Below are 22372 nucleotides of genomic sequence, written 5' to 3' on the forward strand. Positions count from 1 at the left end.
CATTTTTTTATACAAAGTTGCCATTTGACCAAGATATTTATCTCACCCAGCATGGGTATATGTAAAATGACACCCCAAAACACATTGCCCAACTTCTCTTGAGTACAGCGATACCACATGTGTGACACTTTTTTGCAGCCTAGGTGGGCAAAGGGGCCCACATTCCAAAGAGCTCCTTTCGGATTTCACAGGTCATTTACCTACTTACCACACATTAGGGCCCCTGGAAAATGCCAGGGCAGTATAATTACCCCACAAGTGACCCCATTTTGGAAAGAAGACACCCCAAGGTATTCCGTGAGGGGCATGCTGAGTTCCTAGAATTTTATATTTTTTTGTCACAAGTTAGCGGAAAATGATGATTTTTTTTATTTTATTTTTTTTCCTTACAAATTCTCATATTCCACTAACTTGTGACCAAAAATAAAAACTTCCATGAACTCACTATGCCCATCACGAAATACCTGGGGGTGTCTTCTTTCCAAAATGGGGTCACTTGTGGGGTAGTTATACTGCCCTGGCATTCTAGGGGCCCAAATGTGTGGTAAGAAGTTTGAAATCAAAATGTGTAAAAAATGACCAGTGAAATCCGAAAGGTGCTCTGGAGTATGGGCCCCTTTGCCCATTTTTTTATACAAAGTTGGCATTTGACCAAGATATTTATCTCACCCAGCATGGGTATATGTAAAATGACACCCCAAAACACATTCCCCAACTTCTCCTGAGTACGGCGATACCACATGTGTGGCACTTTTTTGCAGCCTAGGTGGGCAAAGGGGCCCACATTCCAAAGAGCACCTTTCGGATTTCACCGGTCATTTTTTACACATTTTGATTTCAAACTACTTACCACACATTTGGGCCCCTAGAATGCCAGGGCAGTATAACTACCCCACAAGTGACCCCATTTTGGAAAGAAGACACCCCAAGGTATTCGCTGATGGGCATAGTGAGTTCATAGAAGTTTTTATTTTTTGTCACAAGTTAGTGGAATACGAGACTTTGTAAGAAAAAAAAATCATCATTTTCCACTAACTTGTGACAAAAAATAAAAAGTTCTATGAACTCACTATGCCCATCAGCGAATACCTTAGGGTGTCTACTTTCCGAAATGGGGTCATTTGTGGGGTGTTTGTACTGTCTGGGCATTGTAGAACCTCAGGAAACATGACAGGTGCTCAGAAAGTCAGAGCTGCTTCAAAAAGCGGAAATTCACATTTTTGTACCATAGTTTGTAAACGCTCTAACTTTTACCCAAACCATTTTTTTTTTTTACCCAAACATTTTTTTTTTATCAAAGACATGTAGAACAATAAATTTAGAGCAAAATTTATATATGGATGTTGTTTTTTTTTGCAAAATTTTACAACTGAAAGTGAAAAATGTCATTTTTTTGCAAAAAAATCGTTAAATTTCGATTAATAACAAAAAAAGTTAAAATGTCAGCAGCAATGAAATACCACCAAATGAAAGCTCTATTAGTGAGAAGAAAAGGAGGTAAAATTCATTTGGGTGGTAAGTTGCATGACCGAGCAATAAACGGTGAAAGTAGTGTAGATCAGAAGTGTAAAAAGTGGCCTGGTCTTTAAGGGTGTTTAAGCTATAGGGGCTGAGGTGGTTAAACACACTACACTTGCACAAAACTTCTAACTTGCAGATGGTAGGTGCAATGTATTTGAATGGAGTGCGAGTGCGCAGGCGCGGGATTTCAGCACTAGACCGGTGGGTCTAGCTCAGTCAGTCAAAGGGTTTGGGGGCATGATTATTAGAATAAGGGCGGCAGTATAATTACATGGGCGTCGCAGAAGCAGTACTTGGAAGGCATAAGCCCGCCTCCGAGTGATTCTTTTGCTCATTAGCATATTTTTTAAAGTTGTTTTTCCTGCCAAACCAGACCTAATAGAATAAAAAGAAAGGTATGCTTTTTGTCAGCGTTATCAGCCCTACCTGGCTATATGCCAAGTAGGGTATGCTTGCACCAGGTGACAGAGCCTCTTTAATAAATAAGTTACCGTATATGTATGGGGTTGCAAAAAATACAATTTAACAGAAAAATAAAAGTTATCACCAGAAAACAAACAAAATTAAATAATCAAGAAAAATCGATACTCATCATTAAATTGAAAAGAATCTCGATTTTTTTTTTTGCAAAATTGCCCAGCCCTAGGAACCATTTGGAGCATATGAGTGGTAAGAGTAGAGGAAAGTCAGCCATGTCCAATGTTTAAGAGGCCTCAGATAATGGTATAATCTGCGTTGTCCAGAACTATGTAGTAAGCTTTTTAACCGGAACTGAAGGTTGGACGGTTGGTTTAGGCTACTTTCACACTTGTGTTAGGTGCGGATCCGTCTGGTATCTGCAAACCCTATAAATGCAAACGATGGTATCCGTTCAGTGCGGATCCGTCTGCATAACAGCTTTTTCAGATCTGAGTTTTCACATCGTGAAAACTCAGATCCGACAGTATATTCTAACACAGAGGCGTTCCCATGGTGATGGGGACGCTTCAAGTTAGAATATACTAAGAACTGTGTACATAACTGCCCCCTGCTGCCTCGCAGCACCCGATCTCTTACAGGGGGCTGTGATCCGCACAATTAACCCCTCAGGTGCCGCACCTGAGGGGTTAATTGTGCGGATCTCAGCCCCTGATCGGGTGCTGCCAGGCAGCAGGGGCCAGACCCCCCTCCCTCCCCAGTATTAAAAGCATTGGTGGCCAGTGCGCCCCCCCCTCCTCCCTCCCCAGTATTAAAAGCATTGGTGGCAGTGTCCACAGGCTAACAACCCCCCTCCCCCCCCCCCATCATTGGTGGCAGCAGAGTGGCATTTCCGATCGGAGTCCCAGTTTAATCGCTGGGGCTCCGATCTGTTACCATGGCAGCCAGAACGCTACTGCAGTCCTGGCTGCCATGGTTAACAATGTCAGTAGTTATATACGTTATAATTATGGTGCACGCCGGTGTGTATATATATATATATATATATATGTCATGAATTGTACCCTTGGCCCTAGAATTCCGATTTAAATGATCATATTAGGCACCTCAGACGCCTCAATAGGGCTAAGCATACTAATTTCTGCACTAATTACTTAGCTTATACTTACCTGCGCTGTCTGTGGCCGGGCGGCGCTCCTCCTACTGGTAAGTGACAGGTCTGTGCGATGCGCCCGATGCGGCACCTGAGGGGTTAATTGTGCAGATCTCAGCCCCCTGTAAGAGATCGGGTGCTGCCAGGCAGCAGGGGGCAGTTATGTACACAGTTCTTAGTATATTATAACTTGAAGCGTCCCCAAAGGAACGCCTCTGTGTTAGAATATACTGTCGGATTTGAGTTTTCATGATCTAACTCAAATCCGATGGTAGATTTTAACATAGAGGTGTTCCCATGGTGATGGGGATGCTTCAAGTTAAAATATACCATCGGATTGGAGAAAACTCAGATCCGATGGTATATTAATAAGGACTCCTGACTTTACATTGAAAGTCAATGGGGGACAGATCCGTTTGCAATTGCACCATATTGTGTCAACGTCAAACGGATCCGTCCCGATTGACTTGCATTGTAAGTCAGGACGGATCCGTTTGGCTCCGCACAGCCAGGCGGACATCAAAACGCTGCAAACTGCGTTTTGGTGTCCACCTCCAGAATGGAATGGAGGCGGAACGGAGCCAAACTGATGCATTCTGAGCGGATCCTTATCCATTCAGAATGCATTGGGGATGAACGGATCAGTTTGGGGCCGCTTGTGAGAGCCCTCAAACGGATCTCACAAGCGGAACCCCAAACGCAAGTGTGAAAGTAGCGTTAGTAGCTAGGTACGAGAGAACTATCAAAAAAGGGCTATTGTAATTCTTACTGAAGATGGCTGTTGTTTTACTGTTAAGGGTCCACATGCAGGTGAAACCACTTCCACATACGGTGGGCAGGGATATCAAATAGCTTGTTAACATACCACACAGTTTTGTTGGTAATACTATAGGTTTGCACACTGCATCCAGCACTCTGCCCTCCATGCTGGATGAGACATTGGTTTATATTTTGGCCAAAGCATAGTAAGCCACTCACCGCGTCAAGGTTGTCTCAATTGAGTGGTCCCTAACTCTTGTTCCTACCTGTTCATGGGCCATGACAGCCACATAAAATCCAGGGAATGCAGGTCAGCATGCAAGCCAAGTACACTTTGCTTGTAACCCCGTCCGGTGCCATTACAGCTTTCATCGGATCCAGGGATGCAAGTACCAACATGCATGCTGAACCCACCATATACTTCTCCTGGAGCCAGATGGCTAATGGTAGGTTCTATATAAGCAGACTCAGTTTTATACTGACTTTAAAACCAGCCTCCAGGACAGATTGACTGGTCAGGTGTGCTTGACTCAAAAGAGATCGCCACGCCTCCAATATATGCTACAAAGAAAAAAAGTGGGGGGTTGAGTCAGCACAACCTGCCTGCAGGTGCAGATCACTATGGCAAAATACATATACAAACGGAAAATGCAAATGTGATCGCACACTGCATCCAGCACTCTGCCCTCCATGCTGGATGAGACATTGGTTTATATTTTGTCTCATCCATTTCTATTTAGAAATGAATTACTCAGCAACAGTGCTGAATTTGTTTTCCATCTCATTTGTTTTGTTTGTTAGCAAATTATTGACATGTATTTCTAATTTCTATTTACTTCTTTTTAGCACTCCGGCAATTTTGTAAAAATTTCAGTATTTGGCATATTGCTGGAGGGTGCACAATTTGAATGGTCATCAATTACTTTTTTTTATCTGTGACATATAGAGGGAGATTTTTCAAAACTGGTGTAAAGGAAAACTGCCATGGGCAACTAAGCCATTTTTTGCTTACACCAGTTTTGATAAATCTACCCCATAGAGTTAACTGAGCAAGTCTCTGTTATTATTTGGGTTTTCCTTACTTATCCTTTTCTAAGGATATGTCATCAATATCAGATTGTGTGTGGCTGACACCTGGCACCCTCACCGATCAGTTGTTGGGCAGGCACCAGAAACAAAATCGTGGACAGAGGCAGAAGCTGAAGGCTGTGCCAGTGTGTAGTGGCCTTGCTGGGGTACTGCAGCTGACAGCCGGTTCAGACCTGAGCGTTTTACAGCGCGTTCCTACGCGCTGTAAAACGCTCAACAAGGAGAAACCAATGCTTCCCTATCGGCATGGTTCTCATCTGAGCGTTTTACAGCGTGTACGATCGCGATGTAGAACGCCCCAAGAAGTTCAGGAGCTTCTTTGGGGCGTAGTGTCGCGCGTTCCCGTACATAGACTTCCGGGAACGCGCGACAATGGGCGTTCGCTTGTCTCCGCGGCGCGATTGTAAATGCCCGTACAATCGCGCATACAGAGCGTACGTTCAGTACGCTCTGGTGTGAACCCAGCGTTAGTGTGAATACTGCAGTATGTCGGTGCTGAAAACTAGATAGTGGATGGAGCCTTCTGCTTCCTGCTCCGTCCACTGTTTCGTTTCTGGGACTAGTGACTGCCCAAAACAGCTGATCAGGGAGATGATGAGTGTTGATCCACCCCAGTGGTCTGATATTGGTGACCTATCCTGAGAATAGGTCATTAATTCAAAATTTTAAAAAAATCTTAGAAAACCCCTTTAAGGCTACTTTCACACTAGCGTTCAGAGCGGATCCGTCTGATGTCTGCACAGACGGATCCGCTCCTATAATGCAGACGTTTGGATCCGTTCAGAACGGATCCGTCTGCATTATAGCTTAGAAAAAATTCTAAGTGTGAAAGTTGTTCAGACGGATCCGTCCAGACTTTACATTGAAAGTCAATGGGGGACGGATCCGTTTGAAGATTGAGCCATATTGTGTCATCTTCAAACGGATCCGTCCCCATTGACTTACATTGTAAGTCTGGACGGATCCGTTTGCCTCCGCACGGCCAGGCGGACACCCGAACGCTGCAAGCAGCGTTCAGGTGTCCGCCTGCTGAGCGGAGCGGAGGCTGAACGCCGCCAGACTGATGCATTCTGAGCGGATCCGCGTCCACTCAGAATGCATTAGGGCTGGACGGATGCGTTCGGGGCCGCTTGTGAGCCCCTTCAAACGGAGCTCACAAGCGGAGCCCCGAACGCTAGTGTGAAAGTAGCCTAACTGTTACTACACAAGGAAAGATTTGAAAGGCCAGACATTTTAAATATATCAAATGAAAGTTGCATTTAGTTATCACAATTCAGCCACACAGTGTGTCCCCCATTTCACTTTCTCTATGTTATTTGGGTTTCTATCACTACCAAAAATCTCAATAACATCTTGTACTATTGCTCTATATTTACCTTTTGCACTGTGTACGTTCTTTATGTTTTTGTACTTTGGTTTTTGTTCCTTTTGGAATGTACAATTCGGAACAAGACCTCACCACCCATCCCTGTGTGCATCATTATAGAAAGAGGGCTCATCACCCAGATACCCAATATTTAGAGGTTTAGTAGCACCGCTTGATCTTATCCCATGGGTACAGTATCGTTGTGTTTACACTTGCACAGCCAATCAAAGTGGACATAGATCAGTCTAAATTTTTATATAATTTTCTGCTGAATTTTAGTCGTTGTGTTTTCTAGGTTCCTATAAGATGTCAGGATGTCACTGTCTATTTCTCCATGGAGGAGTGGGAGTATTTAGAAGGACACAAGTATCTGTATAAGGACGTCATGCTGGAGAATCACCACCCTCTTGCATCAATGGGTTCAGGTTAGACCACACTTGGAGGCTGTAATCGAGCTGAGACCCATGAGGCTTTGCAAGCCACCACTGTATTCTATTAGCACCCTAAAACGATTGTTTTTTCAGTGTTCACTTTTGCTGTTTTGCAACCCATTAATTGTGAACACTGAAAAAATAATTACAGTAGTTTCTAACCATCTAATAGGATATCATGCTGGCTTGCATGGTGACACGGTTGTCAACCACATCGTGACCACCATATGTGACCTCACTGTAGATCACTAAGAGATATTTATTAACTGAGCGCCACATATAAATAATGTATTTTACTTGGTGTGTATTTTTTACAGTTGGAGAAAGTATAAAGAACATACCACAGGATTATCAGGTTTCCATCGCTGAGCCATCACCAGATGCTGCATATGATCTTGTTCAGCCTCAGGTTATTGTTCACTTTTTATTTACCATTGTAGTTAGTGGTTACAGTTGTTCTTTGTTTCATAAAAGAATGTCTTTTTTTTTTTTGTACATTATTACATATGTGTGGAATTAGTTTGAAGAGCTGGATGTTATTAAAGATAAAGTTATAAAAGAAGATAAAGAAATGTATGTGGAAGATAGCTATCAGTGTAAGGAGGAGGAAGCTCCCACATATATCGGCACAGGTGAGCAATAACCATTAGATATGTGAAAAGGGTGACATACTATCCTTTTTCAATCTGTACAATCTGTACTTATTCTGTCAAGCAACATAATGGGGAATGCAGAGGATTGATAAATCACAGGGCCCCAAAACAAATACAAGAAAGCTCTTACTCTCATTTACAAAGTACAACATAACTTCTATATTTCTTAGTCTGTAATAGTACCAGCCATAACTGATATATAATAATATAAGAGTTGAAAAATAAATAGCTCACCTCCTCACAATCACGGAAAGGTGCTCAGATCAATATTGATTCACCCTTCAAAAATGCATACAAATAACTAATACTGGAAGACTGGCACACTTAAACATATGGGACACAGTGGGCAAGTCCGAACTACAATGAGTTTAATATGCACACAGATAAAATAAAATAAAAAATAAAAATATTAAGAATGTTAATAACAATCAATAAAAGGTAAGGTGACTGGAATATTGCACAATATAGCGGCAAATATCCAACAGCTAGCTCAATATATCAATATGACTCGCAACATAAAATATTGCACACCATTGGTACCATATAACCAGCAACTAACTCATGTCCACAGTTACTAATTGGATTGTAGAATGGATATAAAGTCGTTATTGTATCCTTTATTGCAACAATGAGGACAAAGATATCTCACAACAGTGGTGGAATCAGTGATGTAACCGGAATAGCAATTTGTTGATATCGCTTTGAATATAATTGTATCCTTTTATGAAATATTGCTTGCTGGTCATCTGAATCTTAATGACCGGTAATGATAACCCACATTTGTGGGCTTACCTTTCTTTGTCCCGACTGCTCGTCAATACCGTGAAGCTTTCTGAGGCCCGCTGAACACCGGCGTCCCGGCTGTTTCTCAGTCGGCGTCCCATGTGTGTTTGAAAGTTGGTTGATGCTTCCGAAGATGACGTAGCAGGCCGACAGGACTGGGACTTCCAATATTTCTTAGTCCAGATCCTCGATCAAACGATTATCTTTGGGCAATGATCGCTTTCAGAATTCACAGTGCACTGTTAGTCATCACGATAAAGTCCATTCTTTTAGAATAAGGGTCATATCTCAATTTGAAGTTAATACCAAACGCGTTTCGGGGACAGCTCTCCCCTTCTTCAGTGGTGATGACCCTTCTGTCTGCATTGTGGGTTTTTATACCCTAATTGGTTATCTCCAAAAACCGGTATGGATTATTTCAGATGCCATTTTCCCATTTTACAGATTTCCCATATTTGTTTTTAGTTTGTATTTGATGGGGAATCTATATGTTGTTCTTACTGGTTGTTGTTTCCATTCATTCAGTTTGATACTAATTTTTCCTACCTGTGGTTTTGTTGCGGTTATTGTGCGTTTTTATCTTAATGGTGCATTTTTTTGCTATTGGTTGCAGTTTCTTACTTTATACATACTACATAGAAAATGAATTCAATATATCACTTCTATAATAGAATAATACACTCATTCGCATTCAACCTCATTTATGTCTGCTTATATTATTATAATCTCTATCGATTTTGTTGCGGTTTTTGCAATTTTAGCTACTACATAACAAAATCATTAAAACTTTCATTTATATAGTGTAATAATAAACTCAATGGGTTCAGACCTATATTTGTCCACTATGTGGATTCTTGTCCCCATGTTCGCCTTGAAGGCATAGTTGAATTTGGTTTCCCGTACACATACGTACACATACATTCCATCTTAATTGGCATGAATATTGGAAAGATGGAAAGGGTACATGCGCTCGTCACCAAGGGAAGATCGCAGTGCTGATAAACAGCCAGACATGCGATCTTCCGTCGGTAGACGAGCGAACGCCCCATTGTTTCACAGAAAACCGAATATCTCCAGATCGGCATTGAGTCCCATTGGTATGAGACTACCAAAGTCATAAATTTGCCTTGATTCAGGCCTCAACATTTTTTCAATATGATTGCCTCCTCTCCAGTGATGTTCTATCTGCTCCAATGCCAAAAAAGACAGACCTCTAAAATCTTTATTATGCACTTCTTTGAAATGTTTAGATAGGGCATTGTTTTCACAGCCTTTTGCTATATTATTTAAATGTTCCGAGATTCTGATTTTCAGCTGCCTTTTTGTTCTGCCAATATATTGTTTTGGACATGGACATTGGATCAGATAGACAACACTGGAGGAGTTACATGTCATAAAATGTTTGATGTTCATAGAGAAGGAGTTCTGGGTTGAAGAAATTTCTGTTGTCTTTTTTGGGAATTTAGTTTTCTTACAACCCATACAACTTCCACATCTGAAAAAACCATCAGGTTTCAACCAGTTTTGTTGAGTTATTTTTTTTTGTGCTTTCTTTTAACCGTTGGTGCTATTTGTATGCCTAAATTGGGCGCTTTGGTATATGTAATAAGGGGACTTGTAGGTTGTAAAGGGCCAATAAGTTTGTCATGGAGAAAATGATGCCAATGACGTTTAATAATTCCTGTTACTTGTCTAGATTGGGCATTGTATGGAAGGATCATTCTAAACTCAGGATTTTTACTTGACTTTTGTGTTGTCTTTTCTTCAAAGAAGGATTCCAATAACTCAGCTGGGTATGATTTTTCTTTAAACTGCATTTTCATTGTGCTGGCTTCTTCAAATTTGTCATCTTCCGTACAGTTTCTCCTGATACGTCGAAACTGTCCAAAAGGAATATTAGTAAGCCAATTGGGTAAATGGCAACTAGAGAAGAGGATGAATCCGCTTTCAGCTGTAGGTTTGTGGTAAGTATTACATATATATTTGTTTCCTTTTTTAGTAATTTGAATATCTAGAAAATCCACCTTCTCTCTGTTTGTACCTGATGTAAAGCGTAAATTATATATGTTGTTATTTAGTTTTTCCATAAATTGTTGCAGGCTATTCTCATCTTTTCGCCAGATGAAAATGACATTGTCTATATAGCGCCGCCATAGGACCAGGTCTTCCCCCAGCCTGGGACTTATGATGTCATGTTCCCACTGTGCCAAAAATAAATTGGCATAGCTGGGGGCAAACCTGGTCCCTATGGCGGTGCCCTTTAACTGTAAATAATAATCCTCCTCAAAAAGAAAATAATTATGGTGTAGAATATGATCAACACCTTCCAATATAAAACTTATCTGTTCTGGTTTGAAGGCATTGTCCATATTGAGTTGATTTCTCAAGGCCGCAACTCCCTGTGTATGGTCGATTACAGTATAGAGGGATTGAACATCCAATGTATTTATAATCCATTTCGGATGAACATCGAATTCCTCTAAAACGCTGACAATTTGTGTAGTGTCTTTGGTGTGAGACCTAGTGGTTTTAACCAACGGTTGGAGTAAGGTATCAATATACTGCGACAGATTGGCTGTTAGGGAGCCTATTCCTGATATAATAGGACGACCAGGAGGATTTGTTAGATCCTTGTGTACCTTAGGTAAACAGTAAAATATTGGGAGTCTTCCTGCTGTTCCCATAATGAATTTGTACTCCTGGTCGGTTAGGATTCCCTGTCACAGCCCTCTGTCGCAGTATTCTGACTAATAAACCCTAAATTCCGCTGTAGGGTCCCCTTTTATAAGTTTATATGTAGATTGATCTGACAATTGTTTCATACATTTACTATTATATTGTTCGTTTCCCCAAATAACAATAGCACCTCCCTTGTCCGCGGGGCGGATTATTACATTTTGTTCTTTCTGTAGTTCTTGTAGTGCTTTGGTTTCTCCACTGGTCAAACTATTCTTATTGTGTCTTTTTGCTTTTATCTTGTTTAGATCAGTTTCCACGCATTTTTGGAAAGTCATCATCTCAGGGCTGATCTCAGCCCTGGGAAATTTTTTGATTTACCTTTCAGGTGAGTGTGTGTAAAAGGACCTATTTCCCCAGTGTTTATAGTGACCGGATTTTTCAAAAAGTACTTTTTTAGACACATTTTCCTAATGAATTTTTGGATGCCTATGTATACGTCAAACTTATTTAATTTTGTAGTGGGGGCAAATTTTTATCCCTTATTCAATAAAGTGATCTGATGTGATGTAAGATTAATTTGACTAAGATTGATTATATTGCTTTGATCTGTATCTAATGGTGTCCTCTGTGCTCTGGTTTTCTTCTTCCCTCTTCTTGGTTTTGAGGGATATTCTTTGTGATACTGTTGCTGAGTGTCTTGTATGTGATTGCCCTGTGCATTGTGCAGATGTGAATCGTGTTTCCTCAAATGTGTCTTTGGGTATACTGGTTTCCTCTGTTCTTGTGGTGAGGTCCTGTGCCTCAGATTGTATGGTGGTCTGTATGGAGTTTGTGCTATTATCCCTTGATCTGGTGATCGTGACTGTCTGTGTCTGATTCTTGGTGGGTGATGTGGTGGAGTCTGATCTAAAAAAGAATATTGTGCCAGGGTTTCATATCGATTTTGGGTAGTGTAAGGGATCGCCTCTTATTCGGGGGTCATTCTCACAGATACGACTTTAGGACACCAGGTTTCAGGTCCAAACAGTGCATTTATTTTACACTCCAACCAATATAGGTCATCATGAAGTCGCAGCTTCACCGAACACATGTGACATCCACATAAAATAACAAACACTTGCCCGGCTAGGCTCTAACTAACACAGAGTTTCCTGACTCACCTAGGTCACAGTTCACACCCTGTGAACTCGTGCGGCTTTGTCAGCCAATGTCCCACAGCCTCCTGGCTGTACAGAGCACAGTATGCCCACTGTCTCTAGTTCACTGTTTCTTGTGGGGAATTGGGGCTCAGTAGTCCCCCCAACTCCAGGCTATCTCCCAGCCTCGGGGTCCCTCAGCCTTGCCCAGCTGAGACCACACAGACAGAGCCTTCCCAGGCCTCTGCTGCACACAGACTCTCCAGAGTGAGCCACATCCAAGATCCAGTAGCAGGATTAAATAGGATCCCTGGACATGAGCATGTCTCAAGTCCCGGACTGGAACCTGGGGAAACAACACCTCAATGTTCACATTGCCACAGTAGGTATATTGTATCTATTATGTTCATCGTGTTCATCTTGTGTCTGATCATACATTTCTCTTATTGGGTCTGTCCTGTTAGGTTGGGTTTCATTTCTCTTGGTTTTAGATATGTTTTTATATTTCTTCATTTTTTTCGACATAAATTCTTGTTCCATTCTATCTAGACTTCTACAAAGTCTTTCTTGCCACATATCATACATCTGGTTATTTGGCAATTTATCTAATACAATTTTGAGTTTAGAGATTTTTTCAGACAAAATTCCCATAATTTCAGATCTCCTTTTCACAATCAGTTCTACCAATGCACGTGATTGTGTCAACAGAATACCCTCCCATTCTTTATTAAATTTGTCTCCCATTAAATCTTGTGCGGGTACTTTGATTAAAACCTCTTGGGATCTTATTACATGCTAAATATTGTTTTAGGGAGCGTATTTCCCAGATTTGTCTCAACTGTTTTTGCATTAAATGTTCGAGTTCTCTAAATGTATCAGAAATGGATGTCTCCCCAATTTGGCTTACATGAAATTAAATGAAACCCAACCTAACAGGGCAGACCCAATAAGAGAAATGTATGATCAGACACAAGATGAACACGATGAACATAATAGATACAATATACCTACCCAAAATCAATATGAAACCCTGGCACAATATTCTTTTTTAGATCAGACTCCACCACATCACCCACCAAGAATCAGACACAGACAGTCACGATCACCAGATCAAGGGATAATAGCACAAACTCCATACAGACCACCATACAATCTGAGGCACAGGACCTCACCACAAGAACAGAGGAAACCAGTATACCCAAAGACACATTTGAGGAAACACGATTCACATCTGCACAATGCACAGGGCAATCACACACAAGACACTCAGCAACAGTATCACAAAGAATATCCCTCAAAACCAAGAAGAGGGAAGAAGAAAACCAGAGCACAGAGGACACCATTAGATACAGATCAAAGCAATATAATCAATCTTAGTCAAATTAATCTTACATTACATCAGATCACTTTATTGAATAAGGGATAAAAATTTGCCCCCACTACAAAATTAAATAAGTTTGACGTATACATATCCAAAAATTCATTAGGAAAATGTGCCTAAAAAAGTACTTTTTGAAAAATCCGGTCACTATAAACACTGGGAAGGTAAATCAAAAAAATTTCCCAGGGCTGATATCAGCCCTGAGATGATGACTTTCCAAAAATGCATGGAAACTGATCTAAACAAGATAAAAGCAAAAAGACACAATAGGAATAGTTTGACCAGTGGAGAAACCAAAGCACTACAAGAACTACAGAAATAACAAAATGTAATAATCCACCCCGCGGACAAGGGAGGTGCTATTGTTATTTGGGGAAAGGAACAATATAATAGTGAATGTATGAAACAATTGTCAGATCAATCTACATATAAACTTATAAAAGGGGACACTACAGCGTTAGGGTTTCTTTGTCAGAATACTGCGACAGAGGGCTGCGACAGGGAATCCTAACCGACCAGGATTACAAATTCATTATGGGAACACCAGGAAGACTCCCAATATTTTACTGTTTACCTAAGGTACACAAGGATCTAACAAATCCTCCTGGTCGTCCTATTATATCAGGAATAGGCTCCCTAACAGCCAATATGTCGCAGTATATTGATACCTTACTCCAACCGTTGGTTAAAACCACTAGGTCTCACACCAAAGACACTACACAAATTATCAGCGTTTTAGAGGAATTGGATGTCCATCCAGAATGGATTATAAATACATTGGATGTTCAATCCCTCTATACTGTAATCGACCATACACAGGGAGTTGCGGCCTTGAGAAATCAACTCAATATGGACAATGCCTTCAAACCAGAACAGATAAGTTTTATATTGGAAGGTGTTGATCATATTCTACACCATAATTATTTTCTTTTTGAGGAGGATTATTATTTACAGTTAAAGGGCACTGCCATGGGGACCAGGTTTGCCCCCAGCTATGCCAATTTATTTTTGGCACAGTGGGAACATGACATCATAATTCCCAGGCTGGGGGAAGACCTGGTCCTATGGCGGCGCTACATAGACGATGTCATTTTCATCTGGCGAAAAGATGAGAATAGCCTGCAACAATTTATGGAAGAACTAAATAATAACATATATAATTTACACTTTACATCAGGCACAAACAGAGAGAAGGTGGATTTTCTAGATATTCAAATTACTAAAAAAGGAAACAAATATATATGTAATACTTACCACAAACCTACAGCTAAAAGCGGATTCATCCTCTTCTCTAGTTGCCATTTACCCAATTGGCTTACTAATATTCCTTTTGTTTGAAATCTCTTTTTATTGATCAAATAAACAAAGATCGTCACATAGTATAAAGCGTAATATAGCGTGTATCACATCACAATCCAATTTAGGTATACAGCATCAAAGCCATTGCCTAACAATACAAGCTAGGATGTGACCACCACTTGTCTAGGGCTAAAAGGCCCTTAAAGTGATCGATCTTACAGTACAAATATACATAACAACAGTTACATATCGATAAAGGAAGGAGAAAAAACAAAGCCCCAACATTGTGTCAACCCTAAGTATATTGTGTAACCCGCTCAGGTCGGTAGTGGAGGTAGGACTGCTCGTATTGTCTGAGGTATGGTACAAACATATATTGACTGTAAATGCAAATGTGATCGCACACTACATCCAGCACTCTGCCCTCCATGCTGGATGAGACATTGGTTTATATTTTGGCCAAAGCATAGTAAGCCACTCACCGCGTCAAGGCTGTCTCATGAGTGGTCCCTAACTCTTGTTCCTACCTGTTCATGGGCCATGACAGCCACACAAAATCCAGGGAATGCAGGTCAGCATGCAAGCCAAGTACACTTTGCTTGTAACCCCGTCCGGTGCCATTACAGCTTTCATCGGATCCAGGGATGCAAGTACCAACATGCATGCTGAACCCACCATACACTTCTCCTGGAGCCAAATGGCTAATGGTAGGTTCTATACAAGCAGACTCAGTTTTATACTGACTTTAAAACCAGCCTCAAGGACAGATTAACTGGTCAGGTGTGCAATGACTCCAAGGAGATCGCCACGCCTCCAATATATACTACAAAGAAAAAAATAAGGGGTTGGGTCAGCACAACCTGCCTGTAGGTGCAGATCGCTATGGCGAAATACATATACAAACGGAAAATGCAAATGTGATCGCACACTACATCCAGCACTCTGCCCTCCATGCTGGATGAGACATTGGTTTATATTTTGGCCAAAGCATAGTAAGCCACTCACCGCGTCAAGGCTGTCTCATGAGTGGTCCCTAACTCTTGTTCCTACCTGTTCATGGGCCATGACAGCCACACAAAATCCAGGGAATGCAGGTCAGCATGCAAGCCAAGTACACTTTGCTTGTAACCCCGTCCGGTGCCATTACAGCTTTCATCGGATCCAGGGATGCAAGTACCAACATGCATGCTGAACCCACCATACACTTCTCCTGGAGCCAAATGGCTAATGGTAGGTTCTATACAAGCAGACTCAGTTTTATACTGACTTTAAAACCAGCCTCAAGGACAGATTAACTGGTCAGGTGTGCAATGACTCCAAGGAGATCGCCACGCCTCCAATATATATTGACTGTGTGTCACCAGAGTAGGTCTCTATAATGGGCCGGGCAGAGAACGGGCAGGAGGGGAGAAAAAGATGGCCACCTACCAAAAATCTTATTCAGAGTCCCATTGCTGAGAGTTGAGAAGACCTGATCTATAGTTTAACCAAGGTTGCCAGAGCTTCAAGAATCTGTCTCTGCTGTGATACGTCCAACCTATCAATTCTTCCATCTGGCACATCTGGTGGACCCTGTCACGCCACATCCCTAGTGATGGTGGATCAATTGATCTCCACTTTACTGGGATCAAAAGCTTTGCGACCATGAGCGAATGTGTGGCCAAATTGTTTTTCCCCGGACGAAAGTCTAAAGTAGGTAACCAGAGTAAGACCAGCTGGGCTGAGAGCTTCAGGGTCATTGCACAAATTACATTAATAGCGGACTCAATACATTGCACAAATTACATTAATAGCGGACTCAATACCTTCCCAGAAGGGTCTGATGGCCGGGCAGGACCACCAGATGCGAGATAGGGAGCCAGTGGCGGCAGTACACCTCCAGCAAAGATCAGTGGAGAGTATCTTGATTTTGAAAAGGTACTCGGGCGTTCTATACCACCGCAGCGCTGTCTTGACAGAATTTTCCTGTATTTTTATACACTTGGAGAAGCCATGCAAAGATTTTTGAATCCACTTAATATCAGCGTCATCAAACTTAAGTTGGAGCTCTTTTCCCCACTCGGCTACCCATGTCGGCACATTAGAATCTCTTGCGCATAGAATCTGTCTATAAATGAGGGTGGTACATTTATGGGGTAAACTCGGTAATAATACATAATTCTCCAACCACGTCGGATCTGGAATTGGGATGAACTTAGAGGTCAAAAACTGTCTACAGATACTCTCAAAGTCATTTCTTTGGATGAAATCTTTCCCAGGAGCTGGATCACCTGAGAGGGCAGTATAGAAGTCGGATGAGGTTTGAAACTTTTTCATGTCTCCTATTCTATGGTGTGAAAGTGCTAGCCAAATATCTGAAGGAGACTTAATTTGTGGGAACAGGAGTGTGGGAATAACTGAAATAGGAGCAAGTGGAGATATCTTACCCTGAGTAGAGGTTAAAGCCGTAGCCTTATGACATACATGGAGCATTCCTCTGGTTAGCTCACTCTCCACTTTGGGTCCTTCCCCTGTCCTCCCAGGTGTCCACAATCTGTGAAAAGATTCTTTACCCAACAGAGCCAATTCTAAGTCTATATGCATACAGTTCGTCTCTTGTCTGGTCAATTTAAGCCATCTCTCCAAACTGATAGCCTGCATATAAGTCGGTAGATCAGGTAATGAGATACCCCCATTTTTCCTCCTACGGGAAAGAAGGCGAAAGGACATTCTAGGGCGGCCCTTATCCCATAAATACAGGGAGTGCAGAATTATTAGGCAAATGAGTATTTTGACCACATCATCCTCTTTATGCATGTTGTCTTACTCCAAGCTGTATAGGCTCGAAAGCCTACTACCAATTAAGCATATTAGGTGATGTGCATCTCTGTAATGAGAAGGGGTGTGGTCTAATGACCTCAACACCCTATATTAGGTGTGCTTAATTATTAGGCAACTTCCTTTCCTTTGGCAAAATGGGTCAAAAGAAGGACTTGACAGGCTCAGAAAAGTCAAAAATAGTGAGATATCTTGCAGAGGGATGCAGCACTCTTAAAATTGCAAAGCTTCTGAAGCGTGATCATCGAACAATCAAGCGTTTCATTCAAAATAGTCAACAGGGTCGCAAGAAGCGTGTGGAAAAACCAAGGCGCAAAATAACTGCCTTATGAACTGAGAAAAGTCAAGCGTGCAGCTGCCAAGATGCCACTTGCCACCAGTTTGGCCATATTTCAGAGCTGCAACATCACTGGAGTGCCCAAAAGCACAAGGTGTGCAATACTCAGAGACATGGCCAAGGTAAGAAAGGCTGAAAGACGACCACCACTGAACAAGACACACAAGCTGAAACGTCAAGACTGGGCCAAGAAATATCTCAAGACTGATTTTTCTAAGGTTTTATGGACAGAGTGAGTCTTGATGGGCCAGATGGATGGGCCCTTGGCTGGATTGGTAAAGGGCAGAGAGCTCCAGTCCGACTCAGACGCCAGCAAAGTGGAGGTGGAGTACTGGTTTGGGCTGGTATCATCAAAGATGAGCTTGTGGGGCCTTTTCGGGTTGAGGATGGAGTCAAGCTCAACTCCCAGTCCTACTGCCAGTTTCTGGAAGACACCTTCTTCAAGCAGTGGTACAGGAAGAAGTCTGCATCCTTCAAGAAAAACATGATTTTCATGCAGGACAATGCTCCATCACACGCGTCCAAGTACTCCACAGCGTGGCTGGCAAGAAAGGGTATAAAAGAAGAAAATCTAATGACATGGCCTCCTTGTTCACCTGATCTGAACCCCATTGAGAACCTGTGGTCCATCATCAAATGTGAGATTTACAAGGAGGGAAAACAGTACACCTCTCTGAACAGTGTCTGGGAGGCTGTGGTTGCTGCTGCACGCAGTGTTGATGGTGAACAGATCAAAACACTGACAGAATCCATGGATGGCAGGCTTTTGAGTGTCCTTGCAAAGAAAGGTGGCTATATTGGTCACTGATTTTTTTTTGTTTTGTTTTTGAATGTCAGAAATGTATATTTGTGAATGTTGAGATGTTATATTGGTTTCACTGGTAAAAATAAATAATTGAAATGGGTATATATTTGTTTTTTGTTAAGTTGCCTAATAATTATGCACAGTAATAGTCACCTGCACACACAGATATCCCCCTAAAATAGCTAAAACTAAAAACAAACTAAAAACTACTTCCAAAAATATTCAGCTTTGATATTAATGAGTTTTTTGGGTTCATTGAGAACATGGTTGTTGTTCAATAATAAAATGAATCCTCAAAAATACAACTTGCCTAATAATTCTGCACTCCCTGTATCTGCTCATGGTGGATTGCAGTTTATTAATGAAGCTAGCTGGGATTGAAATGGGAAGGGCTCTTAAGGTGTACATAATCAACGGCAGGATATAGGTGGTGAGAACATTTTTCCTGCCTAGCCAGGTAAGGAAAGGAGAACTGCTCTTAGAGAGAACAGAGGTGACTTTGGAGAGCAGTGGAGGAAAGTTAAGCCTAAACAGCAGCTTGGGGTCCATCGGTATCATCACCCCTAAGTATTTTATTGCTTGTGAAGGCCATTTGAATGGCGTGAGGGCTTTGACTTTATTACGTAAAGCAGTCGAAAGGGAAACTCCAAGGGCCTCCGACTTATCAAAATTAATCTTGAAATTTGATATAACCCCAAAGGATTCAAAAATCTGCATAACCTCCGGTAGAGCCTCTTCAGGATTAGTCATCAGAAGCAGTAAGTCGTCCGCGAAGGCGGCCATCTTGTGGGTGTAATTGCCTATTTTCACACCTTTGATCAAGGGGGATTGTCGGAACTTAAGAAGAAGCGTCTCTAGGGTGAGTACAAATAAAGTAGGGGACAAAGGGCATCCCTGACGCGTACCATTTCTAATTTGAAAGGCGTTCGATAGGGTGCCGTTAACCAGTACTCTCGCAGATGGTGCAGAGTATAAAGTGTAAATAGCTTTAATGAAGTTTTCAGGAAAACCAAAGGCATTTAGTACCTTACTCATATAGGCCCAGCTGACCCTATCGAACGCCTTCTCCGCATCTGTGCCTAATAGTACAAGAGGGGACCTACATTTGATGGAGTGAGTGATCGCATGTATCACTCTGCTGACATTATGTCTACCTTCCCTACCCGCCACGAATCCCACCTGTTCTTCACCCACAAGCCCAGGAAGCAATTTAGACATCCTACTATTAAGCAACTTAGCCCACCACTTCAAATCAGTATTCAATAATGAGATCGGCCTATAACTACCGCAGACCTCCTTGTCCTTTCCTTCTTTATGGATGATCGTTATGTGTGCTTCCTGGGCCTGTGGGGTCAGGGAATTACCTGTGAGGAGGAGATTACATGCATCAACAAAGTGCGGGATTAAGATATCTTTATACTTTTTATAATAAGAGATTGGGAACCCATCAGGCCCGGGGCTCTTACCTGTAGGGATAGACATTAGGACCTTTTCTACCTCTTCTATTGTGAATGGTTGTAGCAGCCGATGTATATCATCTGTTGAAAGTCTCGGAATATTGATGGATTTGAGGAAATCCGATGTACGTGCCTCAATTTGCTGACTAGTAAGGGGTACCGGGAGGTTATACAGATTCGAATAAAAGGAGCAAAACTCCTGGGCAATCGCTGGGGTGTTGATAAGTCGGGGGCCCGAGGCTGATCTGATAGCCTGGATAAAAGACCTATTCCTTTGGCCCTTAATAAGCCTGGATACCAACTTGGAACCCCTATTCCCGTGAAGGTATTGCTTGAAGCGCAATGTCCTCAAGGCCCCTGCTGCTCTAATGTTCAAAAGGTCAGTGACCTTATGTCTCAAGCACTTGAGTGACAACAGGACCTCTTCCGTCCTAGTTTTTTTGTGAAGGGTTTCAAGTGTGGAGATTTGCTGGAGAAGGGAGTCCAATTGTTTCTGCCTACGCTTTTTGGCACTGGAGCCCAAGCTAATGAGCTCCCCTCTGACTACAACTTTATGGGCTTCCCAGAGTGTTGTCCCATTAGCGAGGTTCCCAGTATTTTCTTGAAAATAATTTATGAGACACAGCTCAACTGCCTTCCTATGGGATTCCTCTTCCAGGAGCGTCTCATTCAACCTCCAGACCCAGGATCTCGGAGGTAGGGCGTGGATCCTCACCCCCACACTCACAGGCGCATGGTCAGAGATGACTATGTTCCCTATCTTTGCCTCAGAAATCGAGGACAGCAGATGGTTTGCAACAAAAATATAATCCAGGCGCTGGTATGAATTATGCGCCTGTGAGTGGAAGGTGTAATCTTTTTCCTCGGGATGGAGGAGGCGCCAGACATCCGAGACCCCCAAGTCTCTGAGAGCAATAAGTAGTCTCCTCAACTGTCTTCTTGAGGTAGGACGACCTGTGGAGGTCGAGTCAATTAAAGGATCAAGCGTGAGGTTAAGGTCCCCTCCTATAATGAGGTATCCCTCTCTAAACGTTTTTAGAGTCTCCAGGGTGTGTAGCAGCCAAGTGATTTGTCCACTATTTGGAGCGTACAAATTCACTAGAGTGAACTTAGTGTTTACTACTTTACCTTTTAAAAATAAAAAGCGACCATCAGGGTCAGCTAATTTGGCCTCTAAAGTAAATGGGAACTTCTGTCCTAGGGCTATAGAAACACCTCTAGGAGCTGAGGAGTAGGAGGCATGATGCCATACCGCAAAATGCTTATTAACTGTTTTAGGGATATGTAAGTGCCTAAAATGGGTCTCTTGCAGGAAAGCTAAGTCAGCTCCCTCTTTCCGGAGCAAATGATAAACTTGACTCCTTTTCTGTGGGGTGTTCATACCATTTACATTAAAAGACAATACCTTTAAGTCAGTCATTATAAACAAGAGTGAACCTGAGCAGAAGATCTATATGACCATAAGAGGGCGACACAGGGCAACAAATGGGACAAAAAATACATGAACAAAACATCTGATGAAAATGATAATGGAGGCAGTTACTAAGTATGTAATAACTACCTGAGGGGTTATAAACCCCGACTGGGGGGAAATTAGTGTGTAAACACCCTTGAGCCAGATCTCACACACTAAGCCCAATGAAGAGAAAAAGACAGTGAACATATAAAAACATCCTACAATGTAGGGGCACGGTATATGTAACGAGCTCACTAAATTATTGCGCAGTGTCAGCGCCATAGGTACAAATGAAGATAGGGTAAATGAGCCCTGTGAGCTATCAGCCATGAGCGACCAAACAGCAGACATTGCATTACCGATGACGGTCTGTTAATGGAGCACAGGATGAGACAAGAGGAGAAGGGAAAGGAAGGGGGAATAGAGGTATGAGGGAAAAAGCGGGAGAGATTAAAGATAAACAGACATAGATTAAGGGAAGTGAGCTGAAAAAGCAAACAGTAGGGACAATGGAGGATCAGTTAGACGGGTAACATAAAACCTGAATCCTATAAGGCTGGAACATAGCGTTCGCTGAGTTCCCCATTATGGCGAATTCTGGGATCTTGATTCAGATAGATCCAGATAGGTTAGGGAATTCTTTTCTTCGGAGATTTCTTCTTTTGCGCCAGGCGCCACTTCCTCTGCCTGCGGTAGGTTTGGGAGGTCTATTGTCGGGTTACAAGGAAGCCATGACTGAATGTCCAGAGCTTCTGATCCCAATGCCTCCCATATAGGCAGCAAGTCCTCCGGGAGTCTTACTGTGTATTGCTTCCCTCCTATGGCGGTGCTGA

At 42.1% G+C, this 22372-nt stretch overlaps 1 protein-coding gene across 1 annotated transcript in view; it reads left to right on the plus strand.

Moving 5' to 3' along the window:
* Positions 1-22372, plus strand: part of LOC121003402 (oocyte zinc finger protein XlCOF8.4-like) — a 55054-nt gene that overhangs the window by 12485 nt on the left and 20197 nt on the right. The window contains exons 4-6 of the mRNA XM_040435244.1: positions 6601-6730; positions 7054-7145; positions 7257-7368. Coding sequence (XP_040291178.1) covers positions 6601-6730; positions 7054-7145; positions 7257-7368 — 334 coding nt within the window. The remainder of the gene's footprint in view (positions 1-6600; positions 6731-7053; positions 7146-7256; positions 7369-22372) is intronic.

This window comes from Bufo bufo, chromosome 6 (genome assembly GCF_905171765.1).
Source record: "Bufo bufo chromosome 6, aBufBuf1.1, whole genome shotgun sequence".
NCBI lineage: Eukaryota > Metazoa > Chordata > Amphibia > Anura > Bufonidae > Bufo > Bufo bufo.